The sequence below is a fragment of the Tupaia chinensis genome, unplaced genomic scaffold, assembly GCF_000334495.1.
Source record: "Tupaia chinensis unplaced genomic scaffold, TupChi_1.0 Scaffold149501_1, whole genome shotgun sequence".
NCBI classification, from domain to species: Eukaryota; Metazoa; Chordata; class Mammalia; order Scandentia; family Tupaiidae; genus Tupaia; species Tupaia belangeri.
Genome location: NW_006209345.1, coordinates 2,991,186 through 3,008,679, shown reverse-complemented (window position 1 = coordinate 3,008,679; position 17,494 = coordinate 2,991,186). Strand labels below are relative to the sequence as shown.

At 52.0% G+C, this 17,494-nt stretch overlaps 2 protein-coding genes across 9 annotated transcripts in view; one reads left to right on the top strand and one right to left on the bottom strand.

Annotated features, from left to right (window-relative positions):
* RAD9A (RAD9 checkpoint clamp component A) overlaps positions 1-17,494 on the top strand; it is a 94,618-nt gene that overhangs the window by 34,746 nt on the left and 42,378 nt on the right. The gene's annotated exons all lie outside the window — the stretch shown is intronic.
* Positions 8,799-13,890, bottom strand: CLCF1 (cardiotrophin like cytokine factor 1). The gene is made up of 2 exons (XM_006171293.3): positions 12,107-13,890; positions 8,799-10,265 (listed from the first exon to the last, which is right to left on the bottom strand). Exons 1-2 carry the CDS (start codon positions 12,464-12,466, stop codon positions 9,771-9,773), a joined length of 855 nt encoding a protein of 284 aa, XP_006171355.1. The 5' UTR covers positions 12,467-13,890; the 3' UTR covers positions 8,799-9,770.

Below are 17,494 nucleotides of genomic sequence, written 5' to 3'. Positions count from 1 at the left end.
GGGCTGGGGGGGGGGTGCTTCCTTGCTTTATTGTTTGGGCTGGGCCTGGTCTAATCCCCCGCATCTGCCTTGTGGACTAAATGGGGCCTACAGTCAGGGAGACAGGGGCTCTACAGATTGGGTAGGGCAGCCAGGATGGGTCTAGGTGTTGAGCTCAGTTAGGCACTGAGCAGTCTACAGAGGGGTGGCACCCAGGCTTTGTGGGATTGACACCCCTCTCGAGGGCCACAGTAAGGGGCTCCTGGGCTGTTCCCAAAGGTGTATGGCACCCACCTCCTGAGTCTACAAAGCCCTGAGGGAACAGAGAGCCATGGGTGGGGCAGACCCCTCCTCATTCCTGATCCCTCCCACCTCTGAAAGCTGATAGCCGTGGGGCCCTGTCACCGCCCAGGGAGCGTGAAATGGGGTGTGCCGCTGGGCAGCCACTGCAGCTCCTACTGCTGCCTGGGCCTATTTCCTTCTCTCTTTGGGCAGCCTCTGGCATCCTGACCTGCCCTGTGGATGCTGTCTAGGCCATTCTTGCCATCTGCCCCCACTCTGCCTGGCTCTGGCCCTGCCAGCTTTCTACCCAGTTTGGATGATGTCTCCCATGTACTTCACTTCCCCCCAGGCCCGAGAAAGAGAATCAAGAGATTCCAAGTGCTGGCTGGCTGGGCCTGGGGTTGTGGGACAGTTCATAGGCAGTATTGCCCTCCCTCCTGGTCAGATAGTAGTGGGACTGAGCCCCAAGGGGAAGGGGTGGCTCCCATGGATTTTGGAACCATTCCTGTGTCAACGGAAAATAACCAACTGTTTAACTGGCATCCTTTCCTGATTCAGCATCTGGATCTCTAAGGTACACCTGCAACTAGACTGGACCTTGGCCTGTCCATCTTTGAGTCTTTTCCTTATTTACTCCCCAACTCTCTCTACCTTCTATCTCTTTCTTGCCTAGAACTCCTTTCTGTACTCGGGCAGCCTCATGGGCCCATCCCTAGAACTACTATGCTACCCTGGGGACAGCACTGGACTCCCACATAGCCAACAGCAGTTCAAGTGCCAGACCTGATGACTTGAAGATCACACCAAGCGTGTGTGCGTGAGTGCCCAAAATCCCAAGAGGCGATTGGAGGAGAAGGGACTGCTCTGAGGCCATTGCCCCTGGGGAGTGATTTTTTCACTTTTTCTCTGTCTCTCTATGGCAAGAATCTTAAAACAACAACAACAAAGCTGCTGTCCTGGAGTCTAGTTCAGGCTTCAGGCTGGAAGACCAAGCCAGAGGTCTGAGTTGGGAAATAAGTTCTCTCTCCTTTGGGGAATGTTCTTTGTGTCAACTTTAACATCCAGGGGCTAGGGATGGGACTAGCAGGAGTAACCTTTGTAACCTTGGCCTGAGAACACCCAAAGCCCTTGCTTCAGGCCAAAGCCAAAGTCCTAGGGAGCCCAGGAGAAAAAAAACTAGAAGAACCCAGTTCCTTCCTGAGGGCTGAGGCCTACCACTGACAGCTCTAAAGGGAAGGGGGATTAGGCCTGACTTAGCTCAGACAATGTGTTGGGACAGGGGGCCTCAGCATTGCGCAAGCGCCCTAAGAACCCCTTCCCCTCCCCCTGCTTACAAGGGGCTTGTAGAGAGAGTCAGGTAGTGCTGCAAAGGTGGGGGCAGGTGGAGGGTGGGGAGCAGCTGCCTGGGGCCCAGAAGGGCTGTGGGGCGTATCTAGTTCTCCTTCCCCTTTCCCCAGCACCCCCCTTCTTTAGGCCCTAGGGCTCTACAGCCCACCCTGAGCTGGAAATCAGGCCAGCTCAGGAGATTCTGAGCAGCTAGACTAACATCCCTTGGCCCCCACCATAGTCACACACCCTGGGCCCCAGTCCTCACCCTGTAGGCCAAAATTCTGTCAGGCAGTTCCTCCTAGTCTCTTACCACCCTCCCAAATACCCTCTTCTCTCCCTAGTCTAGGTTCTCTGGCCTAGAGAGTTTAAGAGATAGGAGCCTGGGGTGAAGAAAAGTCTCCCTGGGTTTCTGTTTTTTTCTGTTACTGGTGTCTCTTCAGCTCTGCCTCCACCACCCTCCACACCTCCTCAGATCACATCCCCTTTCACTTTGGCCATCCTAGCGCCATGGAAGTTCTGGGCAGATTTGAGAAGGGGCCATCTGGCCATTCCTCACCTTGGCCACCAGGTGTCAGACTTTGTCCAGCTGGGAGGAAGGACCTGGTTAACTGTTTCTACTCCATCAACCAGGCACTAGGAATCAGGGCAGGTTGGGGAGGAGTCTAGAGGTGATCTCTAGACTAGAAAGGCTGAGGGAACTTGATGATTGAGACTGAGGAAAGGACTGGAACTCTAGCTCTAAAGCTTTCTCACACTTATTCCAACATTGCCCTCCCCCCAACCCTACTGACAGGGGCTTTGTCCCCTGCTGGGAAATTCAGGAAACAGGCTGAGTCAGGGAGCTCAAGAATTGACGGGACAAAGGCAGGGACAGTCCTAGCTCCACAGAAGAAGGGGGGAGCTGAGATGGAGCCACCCATGAGAGCATTCAGCCAGGCCTGAATCACTGACCCTTGCCCTCTAGGTTAAGGGGAATAGAGGACTTCCCTTTGCCCTTCCCCATTTGGGGTGGTTGTAGTATGTGTAAGACGAGCACTTCAATGAGTCTCTTCATATACTGAGGGGGCCCCTAATGAATGTTGACTGAGTGCTGAGTAAGTCTTTGCAAAAGGTTGAAGATGGAAGGTCTGACAGTTTTGCTGCTTCCTGTAAGATCTTCCTCCTCTGTACCCACTTCTGCTATTCCAGAAGTTGTCTCCTGCCGCAGGTGACAGTTCTCTGCCTTATGCTCATTGTCTTAAACACAGGTACATGTCCAAGCACCCACGAGGCTGAGATTTCTAATCCATCCATGCTCTGGAGATGATGAGGAAGAGGTCCTTCTCTCCTTCCCTCTTATTCTCCCTAGCCTTCAGGGACATAAGAACTTCTAGAGATAATGAGAAGTTCACCCCCCACACACACACACCCTGTGCCACTGCAGGGCCTCAGGTTTTCTAGATTCTTATGCTAGTCTTAGGATACCTGGGTCCCTGACTTTAAGGCCATACTTTAGAAACTGAAAATAAGTAACCAACAGAAACTCTTGAGGCAGCTGTGAATGGAGAACAAATGACAAACTCATAGAAAACACTGATGACCCATCATTTACCAAGAGCTATCTGCCCCATAGTGCTGGTGTTTCTACAAGAGTCCCTTTGGGACACAGTGTCAGAACCTGAAGGGGAGGGCCTTACAACTCCTGTCACCATCATTAGGAGTTATTTGAGAAAGAGTTTGAGAACTCAAACTCTCAGATGCTGTGTTTGACTGTGCTCTCCTCTGTATCTAGGAGGAGAGCTCTTTCCTCCCAGTGTGGGGGCACTCCAGCACCCCCCTTATGGGATGCTACTCCAGGTCCATCTCCCTCCTCTGCTCCCCTCCACTGCCACCCAGAACACTGCATGGCTCAAGAACTCTGCATGGCTCAAGAACTCACAGCCACTCAACAATATAGTTTCTAGCACCTTGGATAAATGCCCTCTCTTCACTTTGTCCCCACTTCTGGCTTTCTCTAGCTCTCTAGGGAATGCCATGCTAGGACAAAGATGTATCTGCTGATATCTATTCCAGATGACTGTCCTGCAATCCTTTAGCTTTTCTTCTGGCTATCTCTTTATCCTGTTCCCCAAATCTTTCCATTCTTCTCCAGCCATCACCTCCTCACTCACCAATAACATGTTTAAATCTTTTCTATTTAAAAACAAAGTAGAACCAGCCCTATAGCATAGTGGTTAAGGGAGCTGGATTCCACATGGCTGACCATGGTTCGAGTCCCATTCCTGGTGACTTGAAAAATATGTTGAGTACATGTACATGTATGCTCAAAATCCCAACAGGGTAGAGAAATGGAGAAGAGATTACAGTGTGACCACACTCCATTGAGGGGTACATAATCACTGTCTGTCTCTCTTGCAAACACATACACCCTCTGACAATTAAGAAAGAGGGATCAGCAGACAGCATAATGGTTATGTTGCAGGACCCCCATGTAGTCAACCACAGTTCAAATCCTGGACCCAGCGGCTTAAAACTAATGCCAGGTGCATGTGCATGCATGACCAAGATCCCAAGGGGAGAATAGAGTAGAAGGGATTGTCACATGGCCATCCCCCTGGGGGTGATTTTTCACTTTCTGCCTCTCTGTCTCTCCAGCAAGTGCACAAACGCTAGAGCAAAATCTCTTTAAAAAAGAAGGAAAGAGGGAACCAGCAGTTAGCGTAATGGCTATGTCGCTGGACTCCCACGCAGTTGACCGTGGTTCGCGTCCCAGACCCGGTGGCTTAGAATTCACGCCGGGCACGTGTGCGTGCGTGCCCAAGATCCCAAGAGGAGAATGGAAGAGAAGGGATTGCGGCGTGACTATCCCCCCTGGAGGGGGGATTTCTCGCTTTCTGTCTCTATGTCTCTGTCTGTCTGGCGAGCGCACGCACCCTATAGTGAAAATCTCTCCAAAAAAAAAAAGAAAGAAAGAAAGAAAAGAAAAGAAAAGAAAAGAAACTCTTGCTCCTAATAATCCCTCTAGATATTTCCTTTACCACTCTGAGGGACTACATTTACCTCTTCTACTTCTTCCCAGCATATCCTGTTGTACTCTCATAATATGGTGTTTGCGGGGACCAGCAGTTAGCGTAATGGCTATGTCGCTGGACTCCCACGTAGTCGACCCGGTGATTTAAAACTCAAGCCAGGTGCGTGTGCGTGTGTGCCCAGGATCCGGAGAGGAGAATGGAGGAGAAGGGATCGCAGCGTGGCCATCCCCCCTGGGGGGTGATTTCTCACTTTCTGTCTCTCTCTCTCTCTCTGTCTGGCGAGCGCACGTGCCCTATAGTGAAAAACCTCTCAAAAAAAAAAAATGGTGTTTGCTTCCCACCTGCTCTTTCTTTCTTTTTTTAGGTTTTTGCCACAGAGTGTAAGCACTTGTGGGAGAGTGACAGAGAGGGAGGAAGTAAAGAATCACTCCCCAGAGGGGATGGCCATGCCGCTGTTCTTTTTCCTCTTTTCTTTCTGGATTTTGGGCTCTTATGCACATATTCTCAGGGTGATTTTCAGTCTGCTGGGTCTGAGGCTCTAACTGCTGTCAGCTATGTGAGAGTCCAGTATCTTAACCACCATGCCACCTGTTGGCCCCTTACCTGCTCTTGCAAAGATTACCTGTGACTTCCTAATTGCCAACGCTAGTGGATTCTTTTGTGCGTTCTTCTCAATTCCTTTGGAGCATCTGAGAATGTTGATCAGCCACCTCCTTCAAACCCTCCTCTCCAAACTTCTAGAACACTATCGTCTTGATACTGTTTAAATCCATTTAAATCCAATTATTGAGTATTTTACTGTGCTAGGCATTAAGATAAAATGCTATAGGGAGGCAAAGATAAATAAATCATGGAGCCTACCCTCAAGATGCCACCTGCTTGGGAACCAGCAGTTAGCGTAATGGCTATGTCGCTGGACTCCCACGTAGTCGACCGCGGTTCGCGTCCCGGACCCGGTGGCTTAAAACTCACGCCGGGCGCGTGTGCGTGCGTGCCCAAAATCCCGAGAGGAGAATGGAGGAGAAGGGATTGCAGCGTGACCATCCCCCCTGGGGGGTGATTTCTCGCTTTCTGTCTCTGTCTCTGTCTGTCTGGCGAGCGCACGTGCCCTACAGTGAAAATCTCTCAAAAAAAAAAAAAAAAAGATGCCACCTGCTTAAAAAGGAGACAAACACATTTAACCAGATTTAACCATCTTCCAAGAATGGTGTCTGATCCCACCTGGTGTATTTATTCAAGCTGACCATTAAGCATTTGCTGTGTGCTAGGTGCTGGAAATGCAGTGGTGTCTTTAGAGCCATTCTAAAGGCTCACATGCCTAGAGGGCCTTCACTCACCTCATTACAGTCACTCCTCCCTTCCATAGTATTCTACCTGAGTCTTTCCACATTTAATCAAATTCTGTCTTGTATGCTAGCATTTGTGGGAGGAGTTCCTAGTCCCTTTTCTAGGTTGTCTTATTCAGCACACCAAATGAACATCTTCTTCAGGCTGGAGCATAAGCCCTGTGTTGAGATAGAGAGATGACTCAGAATCTGCCCCCAAGAAACAGAGTGTAGTATTGTATCAGAGGACCAACACCTTATCTCTATTTCTTATAGCCCCTTGCACAGCGCTTTGCATCTCACAGGCCACAGCTCACTTTGCCTATGCATGGAGACAGACCAGATACTGTCCTTTCTGTCTCGTTAGGCAGAGGGCGGAGCCTGTGGATGTCCCTGGCCTTGCCTGGGCAAACGTCTTTGCCTGAAGAGCCTGGACCCCTCGGGGTGAGGCATGTTCCTTCCAACTGGGCCAGATGACTCAGGGACATTCTGCAGAGCCTGATTGACCCCACCCACAATCAAGTCCAATAGCTCTGCACCTACCCTCTGACCTCTCCCTTTGCTAGTGACCTGCACACTTGGTGGTGCCTCCTACTCTGCATTGCATGTGTATGCTTTTGTCCCTGATTATTTCAAGTAAGTTGATCTTTTTGTCTGCCCTCCAGAAGGGCAGAAGCCAAATTAGGTTTTAGCTTCTCCTGGCTTTTCTACACCAGTTAGCACAGTGATTAGCAAATAATTAGGCCTTGAAGAAACATTTGTTAACTGATTGACATTACTATCAGTTGTTGCTTTCTTTGCTTAAAGCATTGTTTCCAGGAGACCTTTGTAAAATATCCATGTATTACCTGGGAGTAATTAACCCATTAATTTATCCAGTGGTTCTTTTTTTTTTTTTTGAGAGGTTTTCACTATAGGGCGCATGCGCTCGCCTGACAGCCAGAGAGAGAGACAGAGCACACGCGCCCGGCGTGAGTTTAAGCCACCGGGTCCGGGACGTGAACCACGGTCGACTACGTGGGAGTCCAGCGACATAGCCATTACGCTAACTGCTGGTTCCCCCAATGGGTCTTTTTTTTTTTTTGAAGAGGTTTTCACTATAGGGCGCATGCGCTCGCCTGACAGAGAGACAGAGAGACAGAAAGCGAGAAATCCCCCCCCAGGGGGGATGGTCACGCCGCAATCCTTTCTCCTCCATTCTCCTCTCGGGATCTTGGGCACGCACGCACACGCGCCCGGCGTGAGTTTAAGCCACCGGGTCCGGGACGTGAACCACGGTCGACTACGTGGGAGTCCAGCGACATAGCCATTATGCTAACTGCTGGGTCCCTAAAATAAATAATTCTTAAAAAAAAAAAAAGAATTATTTATTTTATTTTATTTGTTGTTGTTATTGTTATTATTATTATTAATTTGACCAGAAAGAGAAAGGGAAAGTGAGAAAGCAAACTGCCAGGCATATAACTCGAACTGTGGTTGACAGGTGGGAGTCCAGCACCCTAAACATCGCGCAACCTGCCGGCCCCTATCCAGTGGTTCTTTTATTTTTTAGAGTTTTTTTTTGTTTTTTGTTTTTTGTTTTGCTATAGGGCGCATGCGCTTGCCAGACAGAGCGAGAGAGAGACAGAGAGATAGAAAGCAAGAAATCACCCCCCAAGGGGGATAGCCATGCTGCAATCCCTTCTCCATTCTCCTCTTGGGATCTTGGGCATGCACGCACATGTGCCCGGCATGAGTTTAAGCCACTGGGTCTGGAACAAGAACCGCAGTCGACTACATGTGAGTCCAGTGACATAGCCATTACGCTAACTGCTGGTCCCCCTATCCAGTGGTTCTTAGCTAGAGTGTGATGACATGCTGATATATCCCAAATAATCTGTAGTTACAAGTGATGTTGCTGAAGCCAAGCATCTTACCTTCATTGTTTCTGTTATCCTTTCCGACAATTGTATATGGGTATTTAATTATTCCCATTTTGGGGAATAGAGAGCTTTAGTGTTAGGAGGGCATAGAACTGGGATTTGAGGGTAGGTCATCCCTTGAATGATGTGCATCCCATTCTCTTGCAGTCCAATGTAAATTTTTCTCTTTCCCCTGAATGTGCTGTCTTACAGTGAAGAAAGGAGACAAGTCGTGACTAAGAATCATGACTTGACTATGGCGCATTGCCCTCCCTAGCAGAGGGAGAATATCGAGGTAAAGGTCACTGCTCTGAGCACCAGCAGGCAGCCACAAAGGTCACTGCTCTGAGCACTAGCAGGCAGCCACGGATGAGGATCCTGGGAAAATGGGAACTGAATGCCCAGGGGCTGAGCCCTTGAGGAAGAGCTCAGCAGGGCAGATCATCAGCTTTGTTCACCATGTGGAGGGTGGGCTGGAGGGGAAACCAGCCCATGAGATCATTAAAGCAATTCAGAGAAGTGAGGAAGCTGAGCAAAGGATGAGAGGAGGAAAACATACTATTTGGGAGGACTGAGATATCGTGGGGTTGGTGGTAGGTGTGGGAGTGGACACATCTTAGGCATGCACACTGCCCCAGTGCACAAAAGGAAGAGAGCCAGTTCTCTGAGCTAGGTGTACCTCTATCTAGGGTGGGCAAGAGCCAGGGGAGCCTTCCATGAGCACCTGTAGAACAGACTGTGTCAGAGGCCAACAGGTGGCACAGTGGTTAAGATGGCTGGACTCCCACATGGCTGACCACAGTTCTAGTCTCAGATCTGGCAACTTGCTTTCTCACTTTCCCTCTCTCTCTGTCTCACTCTTGCCAACTTAAAAAAAAAGTAAAATAAAATAATAACAATGAATAAAATTAAATAAAATAGTTATTTAAAAGAGAAAAGAATAGGCCATGGCAAGCAGAAACTTTCTGGGGCAAGCATTTTATTTGTTAATATAAGAATAGAAATTCTGCAATAAATATCATCTAATAAATAACATTTCCAAATAAATAAATATTAATACAACAAACTTAGAGTCATGAGTGGGTGGGGCTGGGGGCAGGGCCTGGGGGAGCTGCCACCCCACACCCCGAAATGCTACTGCAATGTAAACTTTCAGGAAATCCTGTGGCTGTGGCGATGATTGCCCTCCCCAGCCTGGGCAACCCACAGATACCCTGGGAAAGGGGGTGGAGAGGAGGCACTACGATGCCAGCAAGAAAATCTGGGCAAAGTCCTGATGCCTGATGGCTTTTGTTTGCCACCTGGTGCCACCAGCTGCCTTGGTGACTCCTAGGTCGGGCCTGCCCCTGCCCCTCTGCTTTCAGTATTACCTCTTCTGGTTGATAGGCCACCTTCAATGGAGAGCCTACCCTTCCATTTTGAACTCCATCTCTTCTTGTTTAGATTTGCCACCGTATTTGTTTCCCGAATTGGATGTGTAGACTTATCTGGGGGTAGGGAAGCAACACCCATTGAAGGAGAAAGGAGCAGCCAAAGGGCTTCACCCCAGAAAGGCACATGCTATGGTACCATCCCCCAATCAGCCCTATAGGGGATGTGCTTCCTGGAAGTGCTATTAAAGGGGTTGAGTGGGCTCAGGCAAGTGATGGGCAGGGAGCAGGCAGTTGTGATAGCCTTGGCACCAACCCGAACCGCTTCCCATGAGAGCACCCCCTGTGGAAACAGGACAGGGCCTATTGCACCTCTTCTCCAGACCTGTAGGACCTTGGGAAGTAGGCAGGGGACAGGGTTTATTGTGCCACACTCCCATACAAGTCCAGAGAGGGCCAGAGGCTCAAGGCTTCTGTTACCTGGCTCAACAAGTGTTGGCATACAAGTTTCTCCCTCCCGGAGTGGGGCAGGGTTTGAAGGGGGAGGGAAGAGGAGGTGGTAAAGGTCAGAGATCAGAAGCCATGGGCCTCCAGGTGCAGAGTGACCGCAGCTGCTGGAGGCTGTATCTTCTTCTTGAGCCGGTTGAAGTCCTTGGCTGAGCGCCACAGCCAGGTCTGAAGCTCCTTCAGCAGCCAGAAGTCATCCATCTTCTGGAGGAAGTCGCTGTGGGCAGGGCCAGGGGCCCAGGTGGGCTCAGTCCCAGGCAGAGGCTGGGGCAGTGGGGAGCCCAGAGCTGCCATGACGCCCGCAATGCTGCCCAGGAGACCCTGGAGGCTGGTGCAAAAGTGGGCCAGGCTGCGGCGCAGCTCAGCTGTAGCAGCCTGACGGTTGAGGCCACGCAAATAACACAGAAGGTGGCTGTAGGCCTCGTAGTTCTGAGTCAGCCGCAGTTTGTCATTGAGACTTCGCCACACTTCCAGATTGACAGTGGCTCTGGGCAGAGTCTCAGCCCCCAGCCGAGGTGGGTTGAAGTCAGGCTCGTTGAAAGGGGGCCCCAGGTAGTTCAGCTGTGAAAAGGAGAGGGCAATGGGGGAAGGAGGAGGCCAGAGCAGCCAGCTCAGCACTGGGAAGAGATTTGCCCCCAAAGCTTCTATTTCTTGTGTCCCCTGATGCTGGCCCTGTCTCCATTCTAGGCCTTTCTGTCCATCGGCCTCCCCTTTCTCCAACAAGGATGTCATTTGCATGGAGGTGACAGCTGAAGCAGGCTCTCCCGTGGAGAGGTGTAGGAAGAGAAAACCACACTCAGAGACACTCAGGCAGGACGTGCTAGTTGGCTGGGTGGGCATCCCTTGTGGGGAGTGCCCGCCACAGAGGCAGTGGAGAGAAAGAGAAGCCACCAGGAGCCAGAGGAGCCCGAAGATGAGGCTGGAGAGGTAGAAGGTAGCCCAGGAGAGTGCAGAGGCCAAGGAAGAAGAATTCAAGGCAGCAATATTCAGCAGTGTGGCTGCAAAAGAGAGCAAAGACAGTGAGCCTTAGAAAATACTCAGTTCGGCAAGAAAAAAGGTGCCTGACGACCTCAGAGAGAACTGCTGCAATGGCCTGGAAGCCAGATTGCAGGGGGTTAAGGAGTGAGTGGGTGGAGAGGAAGTGGAGGCAAAGGGTGTAGACCACTCCTTCGAGAAATTTGGCAGGGAAAGTCAGGAGAGAAAAAGGGTCGGGAACTAGAGGGGGTAGCAGAACCAAGTGAAGGTTTTCTACGCAGAGAAACCAGAGAGAGAAAAGTAGGTGTCGAAAGGCAAAGGGGCCCCTTTGGTGTCAGAGCTCCATTTTCCCCTTTGACACACCCAGTGCCACCAGCTACAGGGACAGGGATAGAAGGGTACTCACTAAGGCCCCCAAGGAAGGGTCCAGCTGATAATAAGAGCACGGATGCAACAGGAAGGAACCAAGGCAGCCTCTAGACTGGGACAGGATGAAGGGGAAGGCAGACAGTACGGTAAAGGGAAGAGGGCAAAGCCCCTGCCAGCCCTCAGGGGAGCAGCCTGAGGCCCTGGGAAAGGGATGAGGGAGATGTGCAACTGGGAGAGAAAGGGAGAAGAGAGGGGCGAGGCCTGGGATAGGCAAGGGCCCAGGGGGAGGTTCACACGCTGACAAGCACAGAGACAAACTAATTTCCTCGGTGTATCCTGGGGCCGGAGCCAGCTCCCCCGCCACCCTCCTCCCCTTTCTTTCCCTGGCTCCAGAGTAGGGTCTGGGATGTGGAAGAGGAACAAGGGAAGAAGGGGCCGGTTCCTCATGGTCCTCAGCTCTTCTGACCCTCCTTCCTTCTCTTCAGGGCTCTTGGAACACCTCTATAGTCCCCCCAAATCCTTACAACATGGCCTTCATCCACACCCTGAACCCCCTGTCCCTACTGACCTGGGTCCGCTGTAGCCCTCTTTCCCCATGACCCCCCTAGGAGGCCCAGCTAGGATGGGAGAGGCAGACAGAAGGGAGGCCCATGGGTCCAGAGCAGCAGGGCCCCAGGTCTGGGGGCAGAGGCGAGCTGGAACTCAGGCATGGGAGGTGGGGCCCCTCCATCCCCACCCAACTCCGCCTGTGCAAGAGACACCACAACACGGTGTAAACAGAGGAGACTTCCCCAGCCCCCAGGGGGAGGCGGGCAGCTGGGCTGGCAGCCAGTGGGGCAATGGGCCAAGGCGGGTGCGAGGCCTGCCCACATGCCTACTCCTGGGGCCAAGGACGGGGAGGAAGGGGGGCACCTAAGAGGGAAGGGCAGGGGATAGCCCAGACAGGGAGACTACTTGGAGCTAAAGGGCCCCTCCTCATCACCCCATCATTCACCAGGACCCTTCCACCATTATCTCTTTCTTCGCCCAACTCCCAGCCTCCTAAACTGGATACTCACGTAGGTCCCAGCCAAGCTGCGGAGTTGGTGCTCCAGGTAGCGGGTGAGGTCATAGGTTTTCTGGATGGAAGGGCCAGGCCCTGGGTCCCCTGTGCGATTGAGAGCTGGCACTGCAGGGAGGTGCCAGAGCACCGTGCACAGACAAGCTAACATCCCCCACGAGTCCCCTGTGGACAGGACGGGCAAGAAGTATGAGGGTGGGCCCAGGTACACACAGGGAAAGCGGCTGGCAGCCCCTCCAGTATCTGTCCCCACCTCAGACTGGGAGTGGGATGAGGGAGGGACGCCAGATGGGAAGCAGAGGGGATGGAGGAGAAATGCTCCTGGACAGAGAGAGGGAAGTATGTGTGTGCTTGACATGTGTATATTTATTAGATGTTTGTGAGTGTATCTGTGTCATCTGAGAAAGTCTTCGGCATATATGTCACTATGTGTGTGCCAGCATGTGTATGTGTACATGGAGACATGAGGCCAGGCCTTGGGACTGGGGATCAGTATGCCTGGGTTCCAGGTGTACCCCAGCCTTCTTTCCCAGTTTGAAGAGATAAGGGGTAGGAAACAGCACGTGTCAGAACTAGCAAGCTGAGAGCAGCCTGCTCTGAGGGAAGGGTGCAGGAAAGATGCTGCAGCTGAGAATGCACTTGGCCTTCGGAGGCATGCATGGTTAGACCACCAGGGTCAGGTTGAAGGGCACGGGCTGGCTTATGGAGGTCAGTGATGGATATAGTCTAGCATATGGGAAGTATATGGTGGGGAATGGGAAGTAGAGAGTGAGTTTAGACTGATGGAGATTTAGCATTCATTCTCAGGGATTGAGGCAGTGTGGATATTTGCCCGATTCTCATCAAGGATGTTGGATGGAGGAAAATTTGACTTCAGGGAGACCTTTGGAACAGCCTACAATAGGAAGGTGGGGTGAAGAGGGTACAGAAAGGGGAGAGATGCATTTGATGAGTTGGGCTTGTCAGCAGATGGTGCTGGGCAGTCTGGGCACCCAGAATGCCAGGGGTCCAGAGACCAGCATTTGATGTTGAGGAAGGACATAGTCAGTTGGGAAACATGGTTTTCCAAGCTTTTAAGTGAGGGCCAAGATCAAGATTCAGTGGCCATTTGGGACTGATGAAAGCAATTAGGGTTAGACAGGGTAGGAATGTAATTGGCATTGGGCTATGTTAGGTTTAAGGACTAGGTTACTTTACAGTTTCATATTAGTTTAAACTTGGGATTTGGTTGATTGAGTGTGGTTGAGGTTTGAGTCCAGAAGGAGGATGTGGTTAGGTTTGGGCAGGCAGAGGGTAAGCTGGGGCTAAGGTTTGTGAATGTGTCGATTTAGATGTTAGATGGGGCGATGCTTAGCACGTCACTAAAAGTAGGGCTAGTTTGTATGCTAATATTAGATAGGTATGAGGTCATCAGTGTTTTCTTTAGTTTATATTTTATACTTTCAGATTCTTCTACAATGACATTTTATTGTTTTGATAGCGAGGGATATGTTGGATAAGCCAGGCATGATGGTGCATGCCTGTAGTTTGAGCTATTCTGGAGGCTGAAGCAAGAGGATCTCAAGTTCGAGGCCACCCTGAACAACATAGTAAAACTCTGTTTTTATAAACCAAAGGGAAAAAGGGGGAAAGAAATTAGATAGGTTTAACAATTTGACTGTACTTAGAGTTAAGATAAGGCTTAAAAGTCAAGAAAGAAGACTAGGGGGGACCAACAGATGGCATAATGGTTACATTGCTATACTCCCACTTAGAGTCAACTACAGTTCAAATCCTGGACCTAGTGGCTTAAACTTGTGCTGGGCGCGTGTGTGTGCATGCCCAAGATCCTGAGAAGAGAATGGAGAAGGGATTGTGACATGGCCATTTCTCCTGGGGATGATTTCTCACTTTCTGTCTCTCTCTGTCTCTCTTTCTGGCCAGCACAGATGCCTTATGGCAAAAAAAACCTCTCCAAAAAAAAAAGGAAAAAAAAGAAAAAGAAGAAAGAAAGACGACTAGGTTAGATCTTGAGCTAGTCATAATGCTGGGTCAGGGTTTTAGAGATTACAAACTAAGAAGAGTTCAGGATCCAAATTGCACAAACTGTCTCTTTATAGAATCCAGGGGTCAGGTGGGGACTTTTGTAGTGGCCCAACTGGTCAGTCACTCTTTCAGATACTTGTCTGGCTGGCTTTATAGATGAACCGTGGCTGTAGGGGTGCAAGCACTCATAGGAACCCTGCTCTTTTAGTTGAAGGGCTCTTGGTTTGAGGGTATGAGTGTGTCTGTGTCAGTGTTATAGGACAGAGAGCAGGACTGGGGACTTTGCTCCCTGGGGAAGCAGGCTCCCCTTACTTCTTCCCCATGTGCACCTGGGGCTTTCCCCCAGATGCTCCTTTCCTCCTCCTTTCTTCCATACCTAGCCCTTGCCTAATTCTCTGAATTCCTTTCTATTTCATATTCTTCATGTCCCAGAACTCCAGGCCCTTCTCTGCACAAAGCCTTGGGTTATCCTCAGTCGGGATCTGGTTGAGTCACCTCCAGTGTTCTATGGATACAGTGTGTGCGTTTGGAGATCGGAGGCCTGCTGAGGTAGGCAGTGGCCCTTTCAGTCTCCAAGTAGCTTTCAGGATTAAGTCTGGTCTCTCTTGAGGTGGTGGAAATGCCGAGGGCCGATGATGTTGGTGAAGTGGGCTTGCCTCTTTACCCCAGCCTGCCTTGGGCAGCCCTGTAAACCAAGTGCTGGGACTAGGCTGGGTCTATCCCATGGCAGGGAAGTGTGGTCAGAAGCCCAGCTCTGGGCCTTGTTTCTCCTTCCCTTCTGGGCCCTATGGGACATCCCTGGGGGAACCAGCTCTCTCCACAGGGACAGTGGGGGAAGAGGCCTTTGGATAAACAAGAGCTAAGTAATCTGGGCAGAAAAACAGCTCATGAAATTAACCAGACAAGGCCGGTGTTTCCAGGAATATTTCAGTTCTGAGGTAACTGTCACTGCAGGCTGGGGGTTGGGGGGTAGGGGAGAGAGCAGAAGATCCTACTGAACAGCCCTAAAAAAAAAAAAAAAACGAGAAGGAAGGAGTATCAGGAATCCCAAGGAGAGGTTAAGAGAGTAAAAAAGGAAGATGAAAGGACAGGGCTCTGCCCTCTACTACAATAGCTTCTGCTCTGGGCAACATGTGCCCATATCCCAAGAAACAAGACAGCAGGCTAGCTGCCTGGGGCACAGAACACCTGTGGATAAGTTGTGAACACTGGAAGCCAGGAGCGCGCTCAGCTTGCCTGGGCGCTAGGAGAGAGTGTGCTGTGGGCTTCCTGGAACATTCGTCCATCCTCTTCTCCAGGCTCATGGTGTGCAGGTGGACCTGGGCCACTGGGGGCTGTGTCCTGGACCCCCTCCTCCAGTCCTGCCCTCCCTCCAGCCCCCACCCCAGCTCTGCCTCTGGCTGCTGCCCACTGATTGTTTACATCCCGTCTTCTTGTGTGTTTATAAATCTGGCTGAGCACGTGAGGAGCTAATGAGTGCAGCTCACGTTTCCTGCTGCAGCCCCCCCACCCTCATCCTGGCCCCCGCCCAGGCCAGCCTCTAATTCCATCCAGATCCCTGGGCCCTGGGATTCGAGGCCTCCCGTAATGAACACACATACACACACACACACACACACACAGCCCAGGCAAGCACATGGCCACCCCAACACGGCTACACAGGCAGGCACACCCACGCACACATGTCTTTAGCTAGCTGCCCCTCAATCCTTCATCCCCCACACTGACCTCGCTCAGTAAGGGTGGGATGCTCAGCAGTGCAGATGTGCCAGGGTGGTTAGGGTAGGTAGGAAGAGTCAGCTGGGAGACTCTGCACCTGGGATTGGCGGTTAACAGCTGTAAGCCCTAAATGTCGGAGCCAGGGCAGCACTGCAGAGCTCCAGAGATGGGGCTGGGCTAAATATGGAAGCCAGAAGGAAAGCCCTACCCTGACAGCAGACCAGGACCAGCCTCTGGGTGACCTTGGAGAAGTCTGTGGAGGGGAGGCAGGGGGATGGTAGTGCTTACAGGGTGCTGTGTACACTGTTGTGAGAATCAGGCATTGTGACTGTAAGAAGCCTCCCTGGGGTGCCTCCTGACCTTCCTTCCCAGGAAAGGCCCACAGAAATCCATCCTTTCTCATCCTTTGGGCTGGCCGCCCTCCCCTCTCTTCCTTTTCTTCCCTTTCCCCCAGGCTCCTGAGAAGCAGTTTGGTGAGTAGGGACACATGCGCCTGGAAATTAGAAAACCTGGCTTTGCCACCAACCCATCTGGTATCAGTGGGCTTGCATGAGGAGGCTGTGCTGTGAGCACCAAATTTCCTCCCAGCTGAAACATGTGGAGCTCCATCTCTGCTCTCTTCAGCAACCCCCCTCCCCGTCTAAATGATAGAGGAAAAGGAGGTCCAAGGAAGGAAGCCCAGGGCAGGCCAGCCCCTGCCTTGGGGGAGTCAGTAAGGGACTGGTTTCTGGCTGGAGTGAGAGGGCTCCTGATTGTACTGCAAGAGGGCCAGGAGGCAGGGGGAAGAAGGGAACAGTCCAGGGGAGGTGTGTGAGGGAGTTGGAAAAGGTGTTGTTATCAAGAGTGTGCGAGACCATGGGAGGGGCTGGGAGAGCCGGCAGGAGCCAGGGTGTGAACAGGTAGGTGGGATTGTGGGGAGGAATGCGAAGTGTCAGTAATCATCAAGTAGCTGGGGTGGAGAGGGTGGCAGGCAGAAGTGTGAACAGGAAAGGAGTGTGGGTCTGTGTGTGGAGGGGAGAGGGAGCCATTACACCAGTCAGGAGCAGGCACTTCAGTGGCTGCTGGGTGACACTTGCTGCCATCTCCGTCCTTCCCTCCTTTGGCTGGGAGTGTGGCTCCAAGGCAGCGGTGGTATGGGAGTTAGCGAGAGTGCTTTGGCCTGTGAAGGGAGTATGGGCTGTGTCCCCTGTGAGGAGTAGTGTGCGCTGGGAGCCGGGTGCAGGTCTGTCGGGGGCAATGGAAGCACCCAGATGATCCTGGGTCAGGGACAGACAGGCATCCGGCATAGCAGTGTGTCCACTGACCCCACCGCCAGCCTCTCTTCCAACACTGTCTACTGCCATGCCGGCACTGGCCTGCCCTCCCCGCCAGGGGAGGACCCGGCCGGTCCTGGAGCAAACAGGGTGCTCTGGGATTGGGAGTCAGCGAGAGGGGTCCGGAGCGCAGAGTGGAGTTGCTGGGAAGGAAGGCGGGGAAAGCAGCGATGAGGCGCTCTGGCGAGGCCCCGGGAACTCCGGACTTCCTTCGAGGGGCTCGGCCCGGGAACAGTTCGGCGGCGGCGGCTCGCTGGCTCTCCCTCCTCGGCGGTGACCTCTCGCTCCCGGACCCCTCCCGGCGGCGGCGGCGCCTTCCCCCTGTGTGG

Bases quoted from the DNA above. Each gene is read 5' to 3' on its own strand.
- CLCF1 (XM_006171293.3), bottom strand. From the start codon at position 12,466: ATGTCAAGCACACACATACTTCCCTCTCTCTGTCCAGGAGCATTTCTC. The intron at 10,266-12,106 runs GTGAGTATCCAG...TCCTTTTCACAG, and splicing joins GCAGCTTGGCTGGGACCTAC to CTGAACTACCTGGGGCCCCC.